The following is a 24,196-nucleotide window of genomic DNA, read 5'->3' on the forward strand; positions in this document are numbered from 1 at the left end:
CCTCTACCCCAGGCTTATGTATCAACATGGGTCATGGGCCAGATCTGCTGTGTCCTCTCCTGATTTAGTCATGCCAGTATGACCTAGGGCTTAGAAGCCTGTTACCATTAACTTTCAGATGGCAACATGCCAGAAAGTATAAACGCAAAATAAAAAATTGGATTTACTTTTCACGTTCACTGTGGTGCCCACTTAAAGAATTCATAGGACGGGGCATCTAGGTGGTGCAGTGGATAAAGCACTGGCCCTGGAGTCAGGAGGATCTGAGTTCAAATGTGACTTCAGACACTTGACACTTACTAGCTCTGTGACCCTGGGCAAGTCACTTAACCTTTGTTGCCCCACCCCCAAAAAAATTTAATGGAAAGATGACACAGCTTTGTTTATCTTTTTTTAAACTTTCAAATCAAGGGATTAAAACAACACAGTATACAAGACTCTATAACAAATTAAAATGTTTATTAATGTGGTACAAATGAACAATTATTTTTATGAAATTCACTATTGGCATACATAAATTGCATTTATTTATCCTGTATTTAATTTTTTAAAAATCCTGAATCCTCTCCATTTTACTGTTAAGAAAACAAATCAGTTTAGAAAATACAACTGGAAGAAAAATAACTTGAAAGGATTGACTATTACATTTTTGCCATATAACAATAGGCTAAAACCACAATAACTTAGAAATGAAAATGTAATTGTAATTCTAAAAATTCATCTGAACTTTTTTCCTGGCTTCATTTCTTTCTGGTGCATTTTCTTGAGTCCTATCCATGACTGCCACAGTAATAGTCCTGGGATCAGTACCCACACACCATTAAAAAACACCAGGTAGACCCAAAGATAAAGCCAATTGCTGGTGTTAAGGTTGGGGCTTCCAATAAGCCAGTCTGGACAGAAGGTCATCCACCCGCCATACAGTTCACACACACACAGGGTAATCTGAATGAAATGCCTGTTGGGAAGACAGAAGAAAGGGTTAGAGGTATCCTGAAGCACCTTCCCACCTCTATCACCAATAACCATTCCATCAAAATTTCTCATTACGAACAAAACAAAACAACCCTATCCTGGAAGCATGGGCAAAGCAGATCTCATTATTGATAGCTTTTGATTTCTAGAGAGAACATTTGGATAAAGGCAAGCAGGCCTGCCCTTAGGTAGACTGTAAGAACACAACTGATCTAGAATAGAGATGATCACCTACCTATTCATTCTAGTTGAACAAACATGTAAATGGGTGAGTGAATGAAAGAAAGGAAGAAAGGGTGAAGGAAGGACTAAAAGGAAGAATGAAAGTAAAGAAAGAAGGAAGGAAAGATAGAAGGAAAAAAGAATGGAAGGGAAGAAGGATGAAAGGAAAAAAAGGATGGAAGAAAAAGAGCTAGAGCTGAGGAACACAGGGCCTGGGGCAAACTCTTTGGTACTCATTTATTGCCACCAATCTATCTACCTGATAAATAAATTTGATATTTTAATTTTTCAGTACAAACAGGGGCAAAACCAAACCAAATTTAACAAGCACGACAAGTGAAACAAACACTTATTAAATACCTAGATGCAAGACCTTGTACAGGGTTCTAAAAGTCTTAGTGAAGTTTTAAGCTATTAAAGCTTATTAAAGTATATGAAACAAATGACCACATTTCTGCTCATTGAGCACCGCTCTTGGGAGTAATCTGCAGGGCAGCACTTGATGTGCTGCAATCTACTTTGTCTTGGGGAGGAGGAAAAGGGGAATAAAGGAAAAGAAAAAAAATGCCAACAAAAGCCTCTCTATTCTTTACCATAATACAATTGTATACTCAGATTTTGGTTTGTGAATGTTTTTATTGCATACACCAACTCCTCAAAGACAGTATTCTAGGCTAGTTTTAAAAAGAAAAACAAAACAAAAAACCCCAAACTCCCCAAATATCCAATGCTTTTAGGAAACCTTGCTCATTTTACATTGTACATCAAAGTCAGAATGAATGATGTGAGCATAATTTACTTTTGTGCCAGGTGGAATGGGACTGTGCTACAGATACCGGAGAAGATTCAGCAGAAATACTTCCTCTTTGCTTTAAAATGTTGCCTAGAACCTGCTGCGGCCTCCTGCTCTCTAGTGTATAATCCCCAAAGCCCACAATTAGATTGCCACCTGGGATCACATTTCTCTCAGTCTCGATTTGGAACAGCTTGAAATTATCCTGATGGCCACAACGTCACGTAACTAAGATTGCACAGTTTTCTTTCGTGTTCTATTTTCCCTCTAACTACTTATTTTAGCCAGCTCACATGGGCTTCATTATCAGACACTTGATTTTGAAAAGGACGGGCTACCGGCACTTACCGATAGTACTTCTCTTTTAATATGGCGTAAATGAGGAGCAAGGCTAGCAATCCATCCAGAACAACAGTCAGCATCTCCAGGGATACAATGGTGGGATCAGAATGAAGCCATCTTGCATCTGCTTTGCCATACTCTTTCCCTAAAATGATGAAAGGATTCCTTACTTAGCATGTGATTAATTTGGTCACCATCAGCTCAAATGACCTTCTTCTTTCAGGGAGATAGTCCAATAATTCTCCTTCTATCATCTTCGGAATGTTTTGAACTCTTGAGCTAAAACCAGAAAGAAGCTTCTCAGAATCAGGAAGCTCCCTTGCTCTCCCACTTTCCTATTTGTAGGGTGCTTTCCCTTTTCCAAAATCATTTTACATATGTTAGAGTTTCCTCCCTCCTCTCCCCACCTCCTCAAATTAATCGCAACCACAATGGAATTGTAAGTTGATTCATGAGACAGTATGCCTTTTTGAAAAGGAGGACAATCTAAGCAAAAGCTTTAAAAACCAAAAACGCCATCAATGCACATCCTTAATGTATTTGAATTCTTTGTCTCCATCATTGATTCAGTGAGAAATCTGCAAGCAGAATTTAGAGATGGGAAATCATAGGCAGATCCCCATGCTTGGTAATAATTTCTGTTCAATGGAGGAGAGATTATATTCAGAGAAAGTGGTAAAAGGGGTGGAGGAAGAGTTAAAGACTATCAATAAGCCTGGACAACACAATATAGCAACAACAGACAAATAGGGTATTTCAGCCCTGTCACTAGTACAGAGAACTCATTAACAATGGCTGTGGCCTGGAGTATCACTTATATTGATGCTGCAGGGAGTAGAGTCTGTATCCATTAAGACCTACTCTCAGAATGATTTCTCCTTGAACATATAATAAGGTCAGAAAATCTTCTTAGAGATGGTCTGGTGGCAACGTCCTGGTAATATCATCCTTCTCTCCTTTAAATGCTGTTCTATTCCTATTTAGAAAAGGTATGTGTAGCCCCAAATTAGCTGCATATCTCATCTGGATAGCAAGACTGGAGTTCTCATAATGGACAGAGGAACTATTCCCTAGGCATCGAGGGCAAAGAAAGTTTCTAATGAAAAGGCTGCCCTCAGGGAGAAGACAAGCAATAAATAGGAGTAACTACTTAATGAAATAAAACATGAAGCATCATGCTGAGAAGAGACTAAGAAGAGTCCACAAATAATGAGCAAGATAGACTGAGAGCCACTTGGGCTGTCAGGAGCTAGCCATTTTGTGCTGCTTTTCCTATATCTATCTATCTATATCTATGACTTTAAGTGTACAATTGAAAACACAGTATCTTTTATTTTGCTGAGTTCACAGATGATGCATACAGAGGTCCAGAAGAAATAGATACAGATATAAATGCAAATATATATCCATGTATATATGGATACAGGCATATACACACACACACATATATATGTATATACATATACAATATACACATGTATATATGTGTATGTATTGGGGCATCTAGGTGGTACAGTTGCTAGAACACTGGCCCGGAGTCAGAAAGATGTGAATTCAAATGCAACCTCAGACACTTCCTGTGGCTGTGTGACCCTGGGCAAGTCACTTAACCCGTATTTACCTCAGTTACTATTCTGTAAAATGGGGACATACCGGAGAAGGAAATGGCAAAGCATTCCAGTATCTGTGCCCCCCAAAACCCCATAGACAAAATCCATGGAGTCACATAGTCAGACAAGACTCTATGTATAATATACACACATGTGTATGTTTTGTATATACACATGTTCACGTAATATATATATGTCTAAACAATAATAATATTTATATAATGCTTACTATGTGCTAAGCAATTTAGAATTATTATCTTATTTAGTCCTCATAGAAACCCTGGAAGGTAGGTGCTATTATTATCTCCATTTTACAGATAAGGAAACTGAGGCAGAGAGGTTAAACAATTTGCCTAGGGTCACACAACTAGCAAGTATCTGAGGCTGGATTCGAACTCAGGTCTTCCCAATCTTATGCCCTACACTATCCATTGCACTGCCTAGCTGCCCACAATATGTATGTGTGTGTGCATGTATAAATGAGACAATCTTTAAGCAGACCGCATTGTTGTTGTTGTTTTTAAACCAATGATGTTTTGTGCCTAAGAAATGGTATAAAAGTATCAGGGGCATTTACAAGTGAAAAGGGAAGTATTGCCCGGACATCCAGAAAGCATTTAAAAGACTTTGAGGAAAGCCTTTAGGGTGATGAATGTCTCCTCTGTGGAATATTTATGGAAACACATGATCAAAAATTTGAGAAGATGGGTCAACATGGATGAATAATATATAACATATAACAATGAAGGACATGACCCTTATCAATGAAATCACACTACAGTTGAAGAACCAAAAATATAGACTCCACCCCCAGTATACTAGCTGTAGGGCCCAGTATCTAGAAAAATGCCACCAAAATCAAATGCAAAAGACTGACTTGTAGAGGCATAAGTGGATTTTACATATTCAAGAATGTAGTGATCCACCATTCAAAATGGAGCAAACTATGATTATTACTTAATTGAACTTTTATCATATTTTTGATTATTTTATTTTTCCCAATTACACGTAAAAACAATTTTAGCATCAATTTTTTTGTGTGTGAAGCAATTGGGGTTAAGTGACTTGCCCAGGGTCACACAGCTAGTAAGTGTTAAGTGCCTGAGGCCGGATTTGAACTCAGGTCCTCCTGAATCCAGGGCCGGTGCTCTATCCATTGTGCCACCTAGCTGCCCCAGCATCATTTTTTTTTTTTTTGCAGGCAATGAGGGTTAAGTGACTTGCCCAGGGTCACACAGCTAGTAAGTGTCAAGTGTCTGAGGCCGAATTTGAACTCAGGTACTCCTAAATCCAGGGCTGGTGCTTTAACTACTTTTTTTAACATTCTTTTGCTAACTTAACCCCCATTGCCCTGTTTAAAAAAAAGTGACTCATTCTGCTTAAACCCATGAGAAAGAACTAGAAACAATGAATGGGAGATAAAGAGAGTCAAATTTAGCTTCAAAGTAAGGGAAAAAATGATTAACAATTAGAACTGTCTTAAAATGGGAAGGATGGGGCAGCTAGGTAGAGCAGTGGATAAAGCATCAGCCCTGGATTCAGGAGGACCTGAGTTCAAATCTAGACTCAGACACTTGATGTGTACTAGCTGTGTGGCCCTGGGCAAGTCACTTAACCCCAATTGCCCCACCAAAAAAAAAAAAGAGTCAAGTCTAAAATGGGAAGGATGGACTAATGGGGGTAATGGGTTCCCCCTCATTAGAGGTAATTAAATGAAGGCTAGATGACCACTTGTCAAAGATGTTGTAAAAGATAGGAGTCTTGTTTAGGGATGGCCTAAACAAGAAGGCCTCTGAGGTCTCTTCCCACCTGAAGATTCTGTGATTCTGCCCAGTCAGAAGTCATCTCTTCTTGCTCAGCTTTCACACTGTATTTCATTAGTTAAGTCAGTCAGTCAACAAGAAGAGGGGAGGAAGGGAATAAGGCTTTAGATAGTGCTCACTATGTGCTACACGCTATGCTAAATGCCTTTTTTTAGGGGAGGGGGGATGAGGGTTAAGTGACTTGCCCAGGGTCACACAGCTAGTAAATGTCAAGTGTCTAAGGCCAGTTTTGAACTCAGGTCCTCCTAAATCCAGGACCGGTGCTTTATCCACTTCGCCACCTAGCTGCCCTTGTGCTAAATGCTTTTTACAAATCTTATATCATCTGATCAAAACAACCTTACAAGGCAGGCGCTATCATGACCCCCATTTTATAACTGGGGGAACTGAAGTAGACAGTAGTTAAGCTAGCCAGGGAAACAGAGAGAAACAGGTAAGGAGACAGCATTCTACATAGGGGAGACAGCCAGTGCAAAGATAAAGGTACAGGAGATGGAATATTGTGTTTGAGAAATTTCGAGTGGGCCAGAGAGACTGGACTGTGGAGTTCACGGAGAGAAGTAAGGTAGAAGATGGTTGGGAAGACATGTCAAAGGGAGGCCTTTATATTTTCTTATGCACTTATGTTCTACTCTGGATGATGGGTTTTTGTATCACACTCAGCACATGGCTTTGTACCCAGTGGGCACTTAATAAATGTTTATTGTTTCTGCTGCTCTCATTTGGCTTATGATTATAATTTAAAATGAATAAGCATATTGCTCTCCTTCCCTTATGCCTGCCTTCCTTTCTTCCTTCCTTCCTTCCTTCCTTCCTTCCTTCCTTCCTTCCTTCCTTCCTTCCTTCCTTCCTTCCTTCCTTCCTTCCTTCCTTCCTTCCTTCCTTCCTTCCTTCCTTCCTTCCTTCCTTCCTTCCTTCCCAGCTAACAAAGTTCTTGTACACAAGTGACCTAGGTGGCGATTCTCTTAGGTGGAGATAAATAATGCAGCTATTTCAGTGAAAATGAAGAACACTACATTTATTTATGGTGAACTCCCAGAAATGCAGTGATGATTCATTAGTATACTATTAAACATTTGTGAGCTCTTTTTTTATAGGATGGAGCCAGGATTTGCTTCCTAAAGCAGCCTGGACAAAGGCAAAGGAATGTCCCTTACAGCGTAGGTCAGCAGAGGTGAGGGGGCCAGAGTCCTGGGGCTTAAGAACAGAGAGGAGAGACGAGAGAGAAAGGGTCATGACTCTTAGTAGGGAGGCTGTGACTGTGGGTTTTCTCTGGTCACTGGGATTTTCCCTACTATGGCTGGGGTGACCTTTAACTCAACTTGTGCTGGCAAGGGGGAAAAAAACTGAATTAGTCAGCTACAATCCATCCTTTGTCATTGATGTAAATTGCTTTCTAAGCCTCAAGGAATCTATTCTCCTCGAGTATGTGATTCCTGGCCAGAGATCTAGTTGAAGTGAAGAATTAAATTTAAGTGAATTCAACAAGGGTTTCTTGAGGACCTACTATGTGCAAAGCACTGAATGATACCCCAAAGCCTGGGTAAGACATGGCCCCTGTCTCCACGGAGCTACAAAGAAGGTGACTCATGCTTGCTGGAATAATAACTGCAGTAGTTCTTTTCTGGGGAAGGATCTCACTTGAGTGATGGAAAAGCCCTCAAGAGTCTAGGCTGTTAAGGAATAGTACCAGAATCATATATTAAGTTATGCAACAGAATGCAAAATCTAAAAGAAGTTACACTGAATGAAAAGAAATTTTAATACTGGTGGCACAAGCTACCAGTGTTCTTTTGTAAATACCAGCACAGTATGGAGCACATTTATTTTATATTATTATTAGCTATTTCGTTGATGAACTAATATTTTGAAAACCTAAGAAAGAAAAAGAATGGGGGAGAAAGAAGTGTAGAGTTATCTGAAGAGTACTCCACTTGAAATCATACAGAGAAGGGTCCAAATTTTGCCTCAGGTGTTTATTAGTTGTTTGGTAAGTCACTTAACTTCTCTGGGGCTCAGTCTCCTTATCTTTGAAATGGGGACAATAATAGCACCTACTGCTTAAGGATGTTATAAGGGCCAAATGTGATAATACATGCAAAATGCTTTGTAAATCTTTAAACACTATATAAAAATGAGCGATTATTAAGTTAGTACACATCTCTACCACTATGAAGATTTAAAAAAAAAATGCTACCAATGGTGTATGTGTGTGTACCAAGGTTATATATGGTGTACTTAATACTCCAGAGCTACCATAATTTTGTTGGAATGAATGCTCCCTCCATTGATGTAGATCTTAACTTTTCTCTATCTTAGGAGAGTGTTGCTATGGACAACTTTCTGTTAATAAGCCTCTAGGGACTTAGCAAACTTCATCCTGAGACAACAATCTAGCTTATATCTACTCCAAAATGAAAGATGAGAGATAATATAATCATGAAGAATCTGTTCAAACTGCTGGGGTAAAGATTCTTTTTTGAGAAGAACTGCTGAGAAAGCTGGAAAGCAGTTTGGCAGAAATTAGGTTTAAACCAACATTTTAAGCCACAGTCCTCAACCAGCTCAAAGTGGATAAGCAACTTCAGTTTAAAAGGTAACACCTGAGCAGCTAGGTGGTGCAGTGGATAAAGCTCTGGCCCTGGATTCAGGAGGACTTGAGTTCAAATATGACCTCAGACACTTGACAGTTACTAGCTGTGTGACCCTGGGTAAGTCACTTAAACTTCATTGCCCAGTGCAAAAAACCAAAACAAAACAAAACAACAAAACCCAAAAAACCAAAAAAAGGTAACATCATAAGAAAATGATGGAAGGAGGTATGCCTTGCTCAAGTATGATTAGACAGTAATTCTTAACCAAATAAGCTTTAGAGGTAATCATAAAAGATAAAACAGACAATTCCAGTTCAGTTCAAAAGCTTTTCCATGAACAAAATCAATGCCGCTAGAGGAAGAGGAGAAGCTGCTCAAAGTATGACAAAACGGTCTGATAATCAAGATATATAGGGAATATACACACAGGATCAATTTTTGTTATTTGTGGTAGTTATGGCCTATAAAGTCATCATGAGGCCTGAATTAGCACATGCTGAACCATTGTTCCTAGGGGAAATACAAGGTTAGGTTCCTGAGAGTGAGCCTGTCACAACATTTACTTTAGCACTTTCTGTAGTAGCCTCACTTACAGATTGGCTAATTTACTCTTTCTTTTTCTGAATGTACTATATTGTTGATCTATTAATATTGATCTCATGACCAACAGCACTATCACTCCCTCCTGAATAAAGCTTGTCTGATACACACATTTTCTCTACAAGGCACACCACAGCCTTTTTCTGCTTTGGAATGCCAAACAACACTTCAACACTACACTTAGGGCCATTTTCAACAGTAAAATCACCAACAAAAAGCACAAAAATAGGGAAAAAAATCCCATGGCCGTCAATGGATGGCAAAAAGAACACTCATTTATGGCATGAGAACAGAAATGAGAAGGCGGAGTGTTGGCTTGTTCAACATCAACTGGGTATATGAGGGTAGCCATTCTACACGTGTCTGTGAAAGTGCCTCTATCTATCTACCATTTTATCTATCAATTTATCTACCCATCCATCCACCTATCTATCGATCCATCAATTCATCTACCCATTTATATATCTATCTATCCCTCCATCTATCCACCCAGAGCCAGAAGAATAATTTATATGCTAACCATAATAATTTAAGAGAAAACAACATTGAAGATTTCAGTACTCTGATTAATGCGGTGACCAACCATGACTACAGAGGAAGCATGTACTGTAGGTGTAGAATCAGACATATGGGCTGGCAAGGCTAGTTTGCTTTGCTTAACTACTTCTTGGTTACAAGATAGGGTTCTGGGGATTGGGTGGGAGGTGTATGCAATATGTCATTGGAAAATGGTGATGATATTAAAAAAAAAAGTCATTCATAAAACACTTACCAAAAAATCTATGTTTTAAATATTATCACATTTATTCTAATGGTACCTCCCACATTCCTAATTACATATGAAGCTTATTAGGCTCCTCAAAGTATTTCAAAATTCAAATAAAAGAATACTTACATAATGAAGCAATTATGCCATCCGAGTCTGCCACATTTCCTACTAAAGAGAAGTAGACAAAAGGACCCTCCTAGGAAAAGGAAACAAGAAACACAACATTTACTATTATTTCACTGAAGCCTCTCACTTGCAGGATGCTCTCCATACCTCATGAGTCCATACTCTTATCAGGTCTTCCTGAATAATGTAACTGCAGGTTGACTATGCTTTTTTGCTTTTTTTTTTGGGGGGGGGGCGGGACACACAGCTAGTAAGTGTTGACTATGCTCTTGAAGGGAATCATTATCCTTGAAGACACAGAGAGTGATCATTCCAGAATTTTCATAGAGGCACACCTTGAATTATGAGATAGATACTCTTCTGAAGAATCACACTCAAAGTCAAATCTCATATAACTAATTGTGTTTTCTCATTGATTTATGCCATAAAATCAGAAATATTCTTATGGGAAATAAAAGACAACACAATTAGCAACAAAAAGAGAGACAAATACTCTTGGCAAAGAAGCAGTTATGTTGTCATCATGTAGGAGCAACTTGGTCAGTCAGTCAATAAACATTTATTAAGCACCTACTACATGATAGTCAAGGAGGCAGTTAGGTGACTCAGAGGCTAGAATGTTGAGCCTGGAGTCAAGAAGACCTGAGTTCAAATCCAGCCCCAGATACTTACCAGCTGTGTGACCCTGGGCAAGTCCTTAACCTTGTTTGCCTACATTCACTGGAGAAAGAAAACCCCATGGACAGTATGGTCCACCAGGTCATGAAGAGCTGGATATGACTGAACAACAACAACAACAATAACAACAATAAGAACAATGTGCCGGTCACTATGCTAAGCACTGGGGACATAAAGACAAAAACACCCAGTAAGCTCCTCATGGAGCTCACAATCTAATGAAAAGAATGTAAAAAGTAGGAGGTTGGGAGGATACTTGTATGGACACAATGAATACAGCTGGATGCAAAATGAAAGGACAGCTGCCCCGGGTCTCCTCCTTAAATGGAGAATCTAGAGGAGCTCTCCACTCACTGTCCACCTTTCACCTTCCCCAACCCCTAGGATCAGGGGGTACTGATTTAGTGTGTGAGTTGCAGGGTTGATGAAGTTCAGTGGATAAAGTGTGAGTCTTGGAGTCAGGAAGATCTGAGTTCAAATCCTGCCTCAGACACCAACAAGTTGTGTGACTGGGAAACCAACCTTCCTGTGCCTCAGTTTCCTCATCTGAAAAATGGGAGTAACAACAACAACACCTACTATATAAGGTTGTGAGCATCAACTGAGTTTATATATATATACATACATACATACACATGCATATATGTATGTATTTGTGTATATATACACATATACATACACACACATATACATATAAATATATAAATAATTCCACAAGCCCTAAAGTGCTGTAAAGTACTAGCTATGATGACAATGACAATGATGATAAAATAAAAATGAAAACAAATCTGGATTATCTTCAGTGATAACAATGATCCAAGACAACTCTGGAGATATGAAAAATGCAATCCATCTACAGAGAAAGAACTGATGGTATCTGAATTCAGACTGAAGCATAATTTTTTTTGTTAGTTCCTTTTTCTAAAGTTTTTTTTGTCTGTTTTCTTTCACAACCTGACTAATGTGGAAATATTTTGCATGACTACACATATATAACATATTGAATTGCTTGAGTTCTTAAGGGGAGGTGGGGAGGGAGGGAGGAAGAGAATTTGGAACACAAAGTTTGAAAAATCGATGTAAAATTTTGATTTTACATGTAATTTGGGAAAAATAAAATTCTAAATTAAAAAAAAAGACAAAAGAAAGAAAGTGAATCTGGAATCAGAAAACTAGGGCTAAAATCTCAGTCTTGCTACTTGTTGCTTATGTAACCTTGGGCAAATTGCTTCAACTTTCTGGCCTCTACTTTCCTCATCCATAAAATGAGGGGTTGGACCAGATAGTCTTTGAGAGCCTTTCCAGTGTTAGAGGTATGATCCCAGGTGACTTTACCTTTTTCAGGTTGTTTCCTCATTTGTAAAATGAGGGGGCCAGACTAGATGATTCTTTTACAATTTTTTATTGATACCTTTTGTTTTGACATCATTTCTCACCTATGTTTTACCTAGAGAACTATCCTTCATAATAAAGAATACTATTAGAATTATTAGTATTAGACTAGATTAGAATTATTATTAGAATAAAGAATATAATAAAGAGGAAAAAAACCAAAGTTCAGCAAAAGGATTAGATGATTTCTAAAGTACTTTACAGCTGTAAAATCCTTTGAACTTTGAGAAGGGATGCCCCATTGTGCCTCACTAATAGGGTACTCCCAGGGGGCGGCGAGGTGGCGCAGTGGATAAAGCACCGGCCCTGGAGTCAGGAGTACCTGAGTTCAAATCCGGCCTCAGACACTTGACACTTACTAGCTGTGTGACCCTGGGCAAGTCACTTAACCCCCATTACCCTGCAAAAAAAAAAAAAAAACCAACAAAAAAATAATAGGGTACTCCTGAAGTCTTATGCCTGCTGGGAATCATGGTAGCCACCAACAATTCCTTTTGTCATAACCTAATAAAACTGTTCTTATTATTTTTTAAAATAAAGCTCTTATGTCTCTAAGAAACAAACAAAAACATATATAACCTATATCAGATTGCTTTCTGTCTTAGGGAGAGGGGAGGGAAGATAGGAAGGGAGAAAAATTTGGAACTCAAAATTTTATAAAAACAAATGTTGTGGGCAGCTAGTTGGCTCGGTAGATAAAGCACTAGCTCTGGATTCAGGAGGACCTGAGTTCAAATCTGGCCTCAGACACTTGACATTTACTAGCTGTGTGACCCTGGGCAAGTCGTTTAACCCTCATTGCCTAGTCCCTCCTCAAAAAAAATGTTGAAAACTATCTTTACATGTAACTGGAAAAAAATAAAAGACTATTAAGATTGGGGGGGGAAAAAGAAACAAAAACCCCGCACTGCAAAGCCTTTGAACTACAGAGTGGCGGCAAATTTATCTGGCCCATCTTGCCCTTCTGGGCAAGTTCCTTTTATATATTTTACATTCCAGCCAAATTGGCTGGAATTTGCTATTCTTTGCACATGACGATTTTCCATCCCTCTCTGAACATTTGTACAGACTTTCCCCCACGTCTGGGATGCTCTCTTTGCTCACTTCTACCTTTCTGAATATCTAACTTCCTTTAAGGCTCAACTCAAGTATCCCTTCCCACAGGAAGCTCTTCCTGATGCCCTGAGTTGTTAGCATTGTCCCCGCCCCCATATTGCTGTGTGTAGATTTACTTCATCTACATTTTGCGTTTACTTATCTATGTACATATGGACTCCTCAAGACAATCTTGGAAGGCAGGCAGTACAATATATATTTTTTAATAATAAAAAAAGATGGGGCAGCTGGTGGTGCAGTGGATAAAGCACCGGCCCTGGATTCGAGATGACCTGAGTTCAAATTTAACCTCAGACACTTGACACTTACTAGCTCTGTGACCCTGGGCAAGTCACTTAACCCTTATTGCCCCCCCCCAAATGATTGCATATGAAACTACAAATCTATTATGTACAACTTGCTATTCCTTCCAAATATATAATAAAGTTATCATATAAATAATTTTTTTTCTTCCCTCCCCCACCCCCTGCCCTAGAGATGGCTACCATTAGACACAAATAGGTATGTATATATATATATATGTGTGTGTGTGTTTGTACAATGTGTGTATGTATATGTACACACACACACACATATATATATATATAAAAGTATTCTCTATACACTTTTATTTATCAGCTCTTTCTCTGGGGTAAAACAGTATTTTATGACACATTCTTTAAAGACAAGGAAGTTGATATTCAGAGATTAAAAGATTTGCACAGGAACACAAGACTGGTAAGTCATGTGTAAGTTATATCTAGCTGACCTCAGACCATGCTTCACATCTCATCATACCACTTTCCAGCAACCAGGGCCTACCTACCACAGACATCTTGCTATGTGTTGTACCAGTACATATGTTCATCCCCTCTCCATCTTCTACCTCTTGTTCTTTTTTCTTTCTTTCTTTCTTTGTTTTTTTTTTGTGGGGCGATGAGGGTTAAGTGACTTGCCCAGGGTCACACAGCTAGTGTCAAGTGTCTAAGGCTGGATTTGAACTCAGGTCCTCCTGAATCCAAGCCCAGTGCTTTATCCACTGTGCCACCTAGCTGCCCCATGCTTCAATTTTATTGGAGGAGGTGGGGGAAGGAAGAAAAAAAAAAGTAATTTACATGATAACTTTATTATATATTTAAAAGGAAGAGCAAATTATACACAATACATTTATAGTTTCATGTACAATCATCTTTTCTTACTTAATAAAATAATAAGTAGGAATAATGATAACAGATGTTTATTTAACATTCTGAGGTGGTCTATAAATTTTAATTGAGATGGCTTTGGTAAGATGGCTGTCCTCCTTTGAACTAGGGGGAGAGATATACTTCCTGGAATGAAAGACTGATTCTTTTAATAGACAACACTGCTCTCTTTTCTACAACGCAAAAGAAAAGAGAAAAGGGTCCACCAATATCGTGTCAGCAGGCTGTAACTGGCTCCAAGCCTAATTCTGTCTACCTTAAAGACAAACAAAAATGCACAGCACATCTTCCCTCAGTCTGGGGAGCTGTTTCAAGACCTGAATTCTGCCTGGCTCACATCAAGTCACAACATTAAGTATTCTGTACAGAAAGCTCCTGATGAAAGCAGTGACGCAGAACTCAGTCAGACAGATGCAACAGGCTGATGCCACATCAGGAGTGTGTGTGAATCAGATCTCCCACGGGATCAGAAGATTTAGCGTTGGGAACAAATGACTCAATCCCATTCATTCTAGGCTACAATATTTCCTTCTGCCTCTCCCCCAGTAAAGGAGCTCAATACAAAATAGAACAAATCATTTACAGAAATGGCAGCCATCTTTTATAGAGCATGTTAATATTTGCAAAGTGCTTTACAAATAAAATCTCATTGGATCCTGGCAACAATGAGGTGGGTGCTATTGTTATTGCATAGTACTTTAAAAAGGTTTGCAAAGATTCCACTTTTAGGTCTTTTTCCCAAAGAAATCATGGAAAGGGGAAAGGGACCCACATGTACAAAAATATTTATAGCTGCTCTTTACGGGTAGCAAGGAATTGGAAGTTGAGGGGGTGCCCATCAATTGGGGAATGGCTGGACAAGTTGTGGTATATGAATACAATGGAATACTATTGTGCTGTAAGAAATGATGAGCAGGAGGAGTTCAGAGAAACCTGGAGGGTCTTACGTGAGCTGATGATGAGTGAGATGAACAGAACCAGAAGAACATTGTACACAGTATCATCAGCATTGAGTGTTGACCTACTGTGATGGACTATATTCTTCTCACCAATGCAATGGTACAGAAGAGTTCCAGGGAACTCATGATAGAAGAGGATCTCCAAATCCAAGAAAAAAAAAAAAGAACTGTGGAGTATAGATGCTGATTGAACCATACTATTTCTTTTGTTTTGGGTGCTGTTTTTTTTTTTTCTATTTTGAGGTTTTGCATTACTGCCCTGATTTTTTCTCTTATAACAGGATTAATGCAGAAATAGGATTAATGTTATTATGGATATATATATGTGTGTATATATATATATGTATATGTATATAGATATAACCTATATCAGATTACCTGCTGTCTAGGGGAGGGGGGAGGGAGGGAGAAAAATCTGAAATTGTAAAGCTTGTATAAACAAAAGTTGAGAACTATCTTTACATGTAACGGAAAAAATAAAATACCTTATATGTTAAAAAAATTAAAAAAAAGTTTGCAAAGCATTTCACATATACTATTTTATTGGGTCTTTATGACTCTGAGGTGGGTACCATTATTATTATTCCCATTTTCCAGATGAGGAAACTGAGGCAGAGACAGGTTAAAGTGACTTGTCCAGGGCCACACAGATAGTGTCTGAGAAGTGAACAAGGTCTTTCTGCTCCAAGTCAATATTTTGCATGGGGCCACATAGCTTTGTAACTGATCAAAAATAAGAATGAGAGTGGTCATTATAGTATTAGAGCAACTGTGGGGATGTGGGTGTGGCATGCAGAACTGATTCTGTTAATTCTGCATAGATATCTCCTATCAAAGCTACCAGAGCTATTATTTAATATTCCCTGCAAGCTAAGTTTATATCAGAAGTCACAAATAATCAAGACCAAGACATTGTCCCTGTGCACTGTTCTGATCATTTAAATTAAAAGAACACTTCCTGGCAATGCAAACTTCATTCACTAGAAAATAGTTTTTCTTACACCTTGGAAGCAAGCCTAGAATTCAGGAGTGCAAGACTTGGGTGAAGTCATTTTAATGGAGATTTGTGGGATTATTAAAAGAGAGTTTAGTTCCAAATGGGAAGAAAGCCTTTAATCACAGCATATTCTCAGTGTTGCTATTTTGAATAAGGAAGGAAGGAAACAAACATTTATTAAGTGCCTACTATGTGACAGGCATTGTGCACTTTACAAATATGATCTCATTTGATTTACACAATATTCCTGGGAGGTTGGTGCTATTATTATCCTCATCTTTTAGATGAAGAAACTGAGGTAAATAGGTCAAATGTCTTGCCCAGGGTCACACAGTGTCTGAGATTGGGTTTAAATTCAGGTTTTGTTGGGGCAGCTAGGTGGCGCAGTGGATAAAGCACTGGCCCTGGATTCAGGAGGACTTGAGTTCAAATCTAGCCTCGCACACTTTACACTTAGTAGCTGTGTGATCTTGGGAAAGTCACTTAACCCCCATCAAATGAATGAATGAATGAATGAACAAACAAATGGGCTGCTTAATTAATTAATTAATTCTGGTTTTGTTGGCTCTATGTCTTTTCTTTGTGTCACCTAGCTGACTGGAAGAATACAGCCCTGAGTCCAGTTGTCTGACATGGCTCACACAGGAAGCATGGAATTGTAGGAGGCTGGCATTGAAATAGACCTTGAAGGAAATCAAATCCAAACCCTTCATTTTAGAGATGGAGAAACTGCAATGAGAGGAAGTGAGCCACCCAGCTAGCTAATACATGAAACATGACTTTGTAACTGTAAAAGTAGTTTTACTTTTCTCATGTGCAAAATGAAGAGGTGGGATTAGATTGGAGGCCTCTGTATTTTAGGTGGTAAAGAGCTGCCTTCTGTTTATGAGAAGCAAAAAGGATCCTTCACCAGAAGACTGACTACTGGATGAAGGACCAAAATCATCCTAGGAGAGGCCAGGAGACCTGCACTTTGCCAGAGTTCCAACCTTTTTTTGTTTGTTTGTCTTTGTTTTCTGATGAGGCAATTGGGGTTAAGTGACTTGCCCAAGGTCACACAGCTAGTAAGTGTGTAAAGTGTCTGAGGTCAGATTTGAACTCAGGTCCTCCTGAATCCAGGGCTGGTGCTTTGTCCACTGTGCCACCTAGCTGCCCCTATTGCTACCTTTTAACTTAACTATTCCAGTTAAGGGGAAAACTTTGAATTTACATTCTCTCCACTGACCTGGCTAGGGATCAGAGGGCAATTATTTCTAACACACCATATCTTCCTATATCCAGTCAGGACCCACCACTTCACCAATCTCTTTTCTGACCACAAGGTAAGAGTAGGGACTTGCCCTTTGTCTTCATACACTCTTCCTCTATCACACCATGCATTGCTAGGAGAACTGATAATCAAATCAGCATTATCATTTATATTGTGAAATTGTGGTTCACTCATTGGAAATCAGTGTTTAACCACCACCAGAAAGATTGTTCCAAATCACTAGTGACAGAAGAAATGCAAATCAAAACGACTAAGGTATCACCCCACACTCAGCAAATTGGCTCAACGGAAAAAATATGGGAACGGTCCATGTTGAAGGGCTTGTGAAAACACAAGCACACTAAACTGCTACTTGGTGGAGCTGTGAAGTGGTCCAAATATCCTAGAAAGCAATTTGCGATCATGATAAGAAAGTGACTAAAATATTCCTCTCCTTTAATCAAGAGATTTATCCTATTATCCAAGGAGGAAGGTAGAAAAAGCAGTGGATAGAGTTCTGGGCAGGGAGTCAATTAGTCAGACAACCAATGGGTATTTATTGAGCACTTATTATTTATTTATTTATATATTTTTTTAGTGAGGCAATTGGGGTTAAGTGACTTGCCCAGGGTCACACAGCTGGTAAGTGTTAAGTGTCTGAGGCCGGATTTGAACTCAGGTAATCCTGAATCCAGGGCTGGTGTTCTATCCACTGCGCCACCTAGCTGCCCCAAGCACTTATTATTTATTGAGCCAGGCACTGTGCTAAGCACTGGAGTCAGAGAGACCTGAGTTCAAATCTTGTCTTACTCCACTTACTAGCTGTGTGAGCTTGGGCAAGTGCCTCTCTGTGATTGGATTTCCTCATTTGTAAATTGAAGACATGGGGAATGATGTCTTTAAGGTCCCTTCCAGCTCCATGTCCTTTCCAAATGTTCATTTGGACTATTTGTGACCAACCTGTGGTAGAGCCTTCCAAGCTCATATTGGACTGATCAGCCAGAGTCAGACACTTTGTACCCTGAGCCCAACGCAGTGATGTCATTTTGGTCCTCAACCAACATCTATGACCCTATGAAGTAAATGATTAAAAAGAAAACCTCACCCAAAACACACCAAAATCTTTATAGCCACACTTTTGTAGTAGTGAAAACATGGAAACAACTGGTCATTGACTGGAGAATGCTGAAATAATCTGTGGCACATGAATGCAATGGAATATTATTGTTCTGAGAGAAAATGTTTGTTTTTTGTTTTTTGTGGGGCAATGGGGGTTAAGTGACTTGCCCAAGGTCACACAGCTAGTAAGTGTTAAGTGTCTGAGGCCAGATTCGAACTCAGGAACTCCTGAATCCAGGGTTGGTGCTTTATCCACTGTGCCGCCTAGCCGCCCCCTGAGAGAAAATATGAATAAATAGAAACACAGGAAGACTTAAGTAGAGTCATCAGTATGACCCTTAGATTGAGGCAAGCAAGTTCCTTACTCTAGGCCTGTGTCTCAGAGGGTTGCCACACTGTGGAAGGCCCTGTTCATCACAGGCATAAAAAAGTGTTAAGAGATGGCCAAGAGTCCCAGAAAATAGTCCACATTCTCTCAACAATGATCTAAGATAGAACTTGTGCCTATGTTGCCTTTTCACTGAATGGCTTTAAGTGCTCATAGAGTTAGTGCTCATTGTTAACTGTCAGGACTTACTTTGAAAATACAATGTATCCAGCTGACTGAATATATTGTTGCAGATGATAAATTTGATAGTATCATAAATGCACACAAATGGCAACAATGTATGAATAAGAATCTTATGGGTGCTAAAAGATACAACTTTATAAGAGAAAGGGAGAATGATCTTGAATGCTATGCCAGCAGTTAGTCAAAAATTTGGGTTTGTAGAGTGGATAACATTGATGGTGATAAGCCAGTTTTTTGTTTTGTTTTTGTTTTTGTTTTGTTTTGCAGGGCAATGAGGGTTAAGTGACTTGCCCAGGGTCACACAGCTAGTGTCAAGTGTATGAGGTCACATTTGAACTCAGGTCCTTCTGAATCCAGGGTTGGTGCTTTATCCACTGCGCCACCTAGCTTCCCCAATAAGCCAGTTTTTTGAACTGAAGTAAACATCAAAACATTGCTGCTGAATTTAAAGATTTTCTTGACATCTCACATACATTTCAGGTTCATGACACAAAAACATATCACATTGCATTTTGAGACTACTAATCTTAAACACTGGTATGAGTAGCATACTCTCTATGCTGAGCAGCTAATTGCTTTTGACAACCTGTATTTTTTTCTTAGGATTTCTTTTCTTTGGTGTGTGTGTGTGTGTGTGTGTGTGTGTGTGTGTGTGTGTGTGCGCAATGAGGGTTAAGTGACTTGCCCAAGGTCACACAGCTAGTGTCAAATGTCTGAGTCTGGATTTGAACTCAGGTCTTCATGAATCTAGGGCCAGTGCTTTATCCACTGTGCCACCTAGCTGCCGCTAGGATTTCTAATATGTCCTGTTAGAACTGAAAATATAAGAGTTGAACACATACTACTGAAACGGTTTTTGAAGGACTGCCCTTTTGGGGAGGAGACCGTGATGAACAGCCATGGGCCTGCTGCTGCCCAGGAGAGTGTGGTCAAGCACGTGAGACTTCCGGGATGGGAGCTTAAAAAACTGATTAGAGAACGGAGGCTCTCTCTCGGCTCGCACACTCTGGCTCCAGTTTGATGACATGTTCTGGTGATTGGCTCTGGTTCTCGGTGGCGGCACGCATTTGACTCTGGTTCTCAGCCTGAGAGGCAGTTTTGGGATTCAGCGAGTTTTATAAAAGAATATAGATTAAGCTTAGATCTAAGACTATTCATTTGTATTTCTACTTTCCTATTTCCCTAATCAGTGTCACCTGTTTGTTGGCTAATTAATTCCCAAACAATAAAAGCTAATCCCTCTCTGATTAAAGCTCAGAGGCTTCTTTTCTTACTGGTCTGGGAGAGATATAAGGGAAAAAGTTAAAGGGGAAGTTTAATGATCTTATATCCAATTTTAAATCTCATACTGTGACAGCTGCTTAAAAATTCTAGATGCTTTCTCTAAATTCTTATAATTAGCAAAAGAAGCTATTTCTTCAAATATGTTTTTAAATATATCATAATCACTTCTGAAGGGTACAGCCAAGATGGTGGAGGAAAGACATTAAACACATAGAGCTCCTGACACAATTACCCTCAAAACAGCCATAAAACAACCCCTGGAGCAGCAAAACCCACAGACAGACTGAGATTATTTTTCAGTCAAAGACAGATTAGAGGGGGCCGTGCTGGGCTGAGAACAGAGTCCAACCAAACCCACGATTGTGCCAAACACAGTCCCCAGGCAGGCTGTGACACAGGAACTTACTCCTGAGCCTCCAAATCAGCTGTAGTACTAGTTTCTTCTGGAACTAAGCTTGTGGTCAGGTGAGAGGGCTGAACAGGGAAATACAGGGGTGTCTGTGGGACCTAAGGAGGAATTCGGCTATTCCACCCTAGCTGGGAACCAGGAAGAAATCTTGAGTGGTGGGAGGCCCAGGTGGGGGAGGGGGCTTGTGGGAGCTAAGAACCACAGCACAAAAAGTTTTGTTGGCTGGTTAATTAGCAAGTTGGTTTGAGGTTATCTTTGGACCAGAGAACAGGCCAGGCAGGAGAAAAACCTGCCCTCCCTCAAACCAAAACACCTGGGACCCTCTGAAGCTTGGGACAGTGTAGCTTGGAAGTAGGGCCCCACTGCAAGAGGGAGTTAAAAGTCAAGTAAAATATGGCAAGACGAGCAAGCAAAGAAAGTTGAGAACTATAGAAAGTTTCTTCGGCAACAAGGAAGATTGAGGTGCATGCTCAGAAGAGGATAACAACCTCAGGGCCCCTACTTCCAAAGCTTCCATGAAAAAAAAATGAATGGGTCTCAGGCCATGAAAGCACCTAAAAGGGACTTTGAAGAGAAAGTAGGAGAGATAGAAGAAAGATTTAGAGAGGTGGAGTAAAGAATGGAAAGAGAAATAAGAGCAATGCATAGAGTCATGAAAAAAAGTTAATAGCTTGAAAAGCTAAATGGGAAAAGATATACAAAAGCTCTCTGAAGAAAATAATTGCCTAAGAATTAGGATTGATCAAATGGAAGCTAGTGACTATGAGAAACCAAATGACTAAAAAAATAGATCCAGGAGAGATAATCTGAAAATCATTGGACTACCTGAAAACCATGACCAAAATAAGAGTTTAGACAGCATCTTCCAAGAGATTGTCAGGGAAAATTACCCTGATATTCTAGAAGCAGAAAGCAAAATAGAAATTGAAAGAATCCATTGATCACCTCTTGAAAAAGATCCCAAAAGGAAAACCTCCAGGAATGTTATAGCCAAATTCCAGAGATCTCAGGTCAAGGAGAAAATATTGCAAACAGCTAGAAAAAAGGAATTCAAATACTGTAGAGCTACAATGAGGATAAAACAAGATCTAGCAGCATCTACATCAAAGGACCGGAAGTCATGGAATATGATATTCCAGAGGGCAAAGGAACTGGGACTACAGCCAAGAATCACCTACCCAGCAAAACTGTGTATAATCTTTCAGAGGAAAAAATGGGACTTCAATAAAAAAGAGGACTTTCAGGCATTTGTGATGAAACTGAATAGAGAATTTGACTTTCAAATCCAAGACCCTAGAGAAACATAAAAAGGTAAACAGGAAAAAGAAATCATGAGGGATATTAAAAGATTAAACTGTTTACATTCCTCCATGGGAAGATAATATTTTAACTCATAAGAACTTTCTCAGTATTAGGGCAGCTGAAAGGAATATGCTTAGAGGACACAGGTCTTAAATGAATACGAAGGGATGCTATCTGTAAAGCATTTATTTTTTGTTTATCCTTGTTTTTTGTGGGGCAGGCAGGGTAGGGTGGCTTATGTCTGGGGCCTGATTTGGGCTTGGGGCCTCCTGGGTCCAGGGATGGTGCTTTATCCACTGTGCCACCTAGCTAACCCATGATGACATCTTTAAAATAAAGTTAATTAGTAACAGGAATGCACTGGAAGAAAGGGAAAGGGAGAGGTAGAGTGGGGAGATGTAGCTCACATAAAAGAAACAAGAAAAAGCTTATGGAGGGGAGGGGAAGACGGGGAAGGAGTGGGGGAGTGAGTGAACCTTACTATCATCAGAATTGGCTCAAAGAGGGAATAACATACATACTCAAGTGGGTATGGTAATATATATTTGCCCTGAGGGAAAGTGGGAGGGGAAGGAGATAAGTGGGGGGGGGTAGAGAAGAGGGGAAGGAAGGAAGGGCAGATTGGGGAGGGAGCAGTAAAAAGTAAAATACTTTTGAGGAAAGTGAAGCTGTTCTGCATAAGTGCTCATGTATAACTTATAATGAATTGCTTGATTTCATAGGGAGGGTTGAGGAGGGAGGTAGGAAGAAAATTTAAAACTCAAAGCTCAAAGACCTTAATCTCATCAGAATTAGCTCAAGGAGGGAATAATATACACAGCCAATTGGGAGGAATAATCTATCTAACCCTACAGGAAAGTAGATGGGGAAGAGGATAAGGAAGGAAGGGTGAAAGAAGGGAGACCAAACTGGGGGATGGGGCAGTCAGACGCAAAACACTTCTGAGGAGGAATAGGGTAAAAGAAGATAGAAAATAGAGTAAATATCACGGGAAGGGAATAGGATGGAGGGAAACAGTTATGATGATTGATTATAATGGCAAAATATATGGTACCTGGGGGCAACTAGGTGGCGCAGTGGATAAAGCATTGGCCCTGAATTCAGGAGGACCTGAGTTCAAATCTAGTCTCAGACACTTGACACTAGTTGTGTAATCCTGGGCAAGTCACTTAACCCTCATTGCCTCACACACACAAAAAAAAGATAGTAATTTATTTAGGGGAAGGGGAAGGGAAGGGAAACCATGAAAGAAATCCTTGGACTTCTCATGGGGAGAAAGGCATGGCACAGTGTGGCTCTGAGATAACAATCTCCTTGAACAGGAGATAGGCAGGTACTTTTATAGAGGACTGATGGGGGTGACCATCTGACTGTGGAAAGTTCCCTTAGTTAGGGAGGACCATCCCCCACTGGTGGTGGCTGGAGGAATTGGGTGAGGGGTGGCTGCAGATCTCTCAAGCCATCTCCTCAGGACACAAAGGCAGCAGCCACACCTAATCTTATCTCCCCAGGATTGAGGGAGACTAGAATGAAGGATGGAGGTCCCAAAGCTAGCTCAATCCAATCTGGTTCCACTTATCTCTTTAGGTATGTCTGTTCTTTGATTTAGCTTCTCAAGGAGAAGGTTCCTTGATGTACCCCAGAGAACTTCTGGGGTGCTCTGGGCCCATAACACTATGCTATCATTGGCAAATGGTACGAGGTTCTGTTGCCAGAGGCTGATGTGCAAGGCACCAGTGAAACCTGTCAACTAACCTCATTACTGACCATCTCCATGAAAGTACAGCAGTCTTAGAAAAAGACATGCCCCCTTTCCTCAGTCTACCACAGGGCTGAGGACACTGCAGATGATTTGTGCCCACAGATGCAAATAGAACAAATAAGGCTTCTTGAGAAGGGGCATCTATCTACAGTAGTTGTCAATAACTCAGGATCTAACCTTGCAAAATGACCCATGCTCAGCTCATGTGAACATATAAGAAAACCATCTTTTACTCCCAATGAGACAGCAGAGGATAATGAAGGAAAGGGACAGATATCTCTTCATTCTCTGGATTAGCCAAAAAAACTGAGTGAAAAGAA

At 39.8% G+C, this 24,196-nt stretch overlaps 1 protein-coding gene across 1 annotated transcript in view; it reads right to left on the reverse strand.

Moving 5' to 3' along the window:
- Positions 1–440: 440 nt before the first annotated feature.
- EBPL (EBP like) overlaps positions 441–24,196 on the reverse strand; it is a 42,122-nt gene continuing 18,366 nt past the window's right edge. The window contains exons 2-4 of the mRNA XM_043991339.1: positions 9,855–9,924; positions 2,339–2,477; positions 441–958 (exon numbers count right to left, since the gene is read on the reverse strand). Coding sequence (XP_043847274.1) covers positions 718–958; positions 2,339–2,477; positions 9,855–9,924 — 450 coding nt within the window. The 3' untranslated portion in view covers positions 441–717. The remainder of the gene's footprint in view (positions 959–2,338; positions 2,478–9,854; positions 9,925–24,196) is intronic.

This window comes from Dromiciops gliroides, chromosome 3, assembly GCF_019393635.1.
Source record: "Dromiciops gliroides isolate mDroGli1 chromosome 3, mDroGli1.pri, whole genome shotgun sequence".
Taxonomy (NCBI): domain Eukaryota; kingdom Metazoa; phylum Chordata; class Mammalia; order Microbiotheria; family Microbiotheriidae; genus Dromiciops; species Dromiciops gliroides.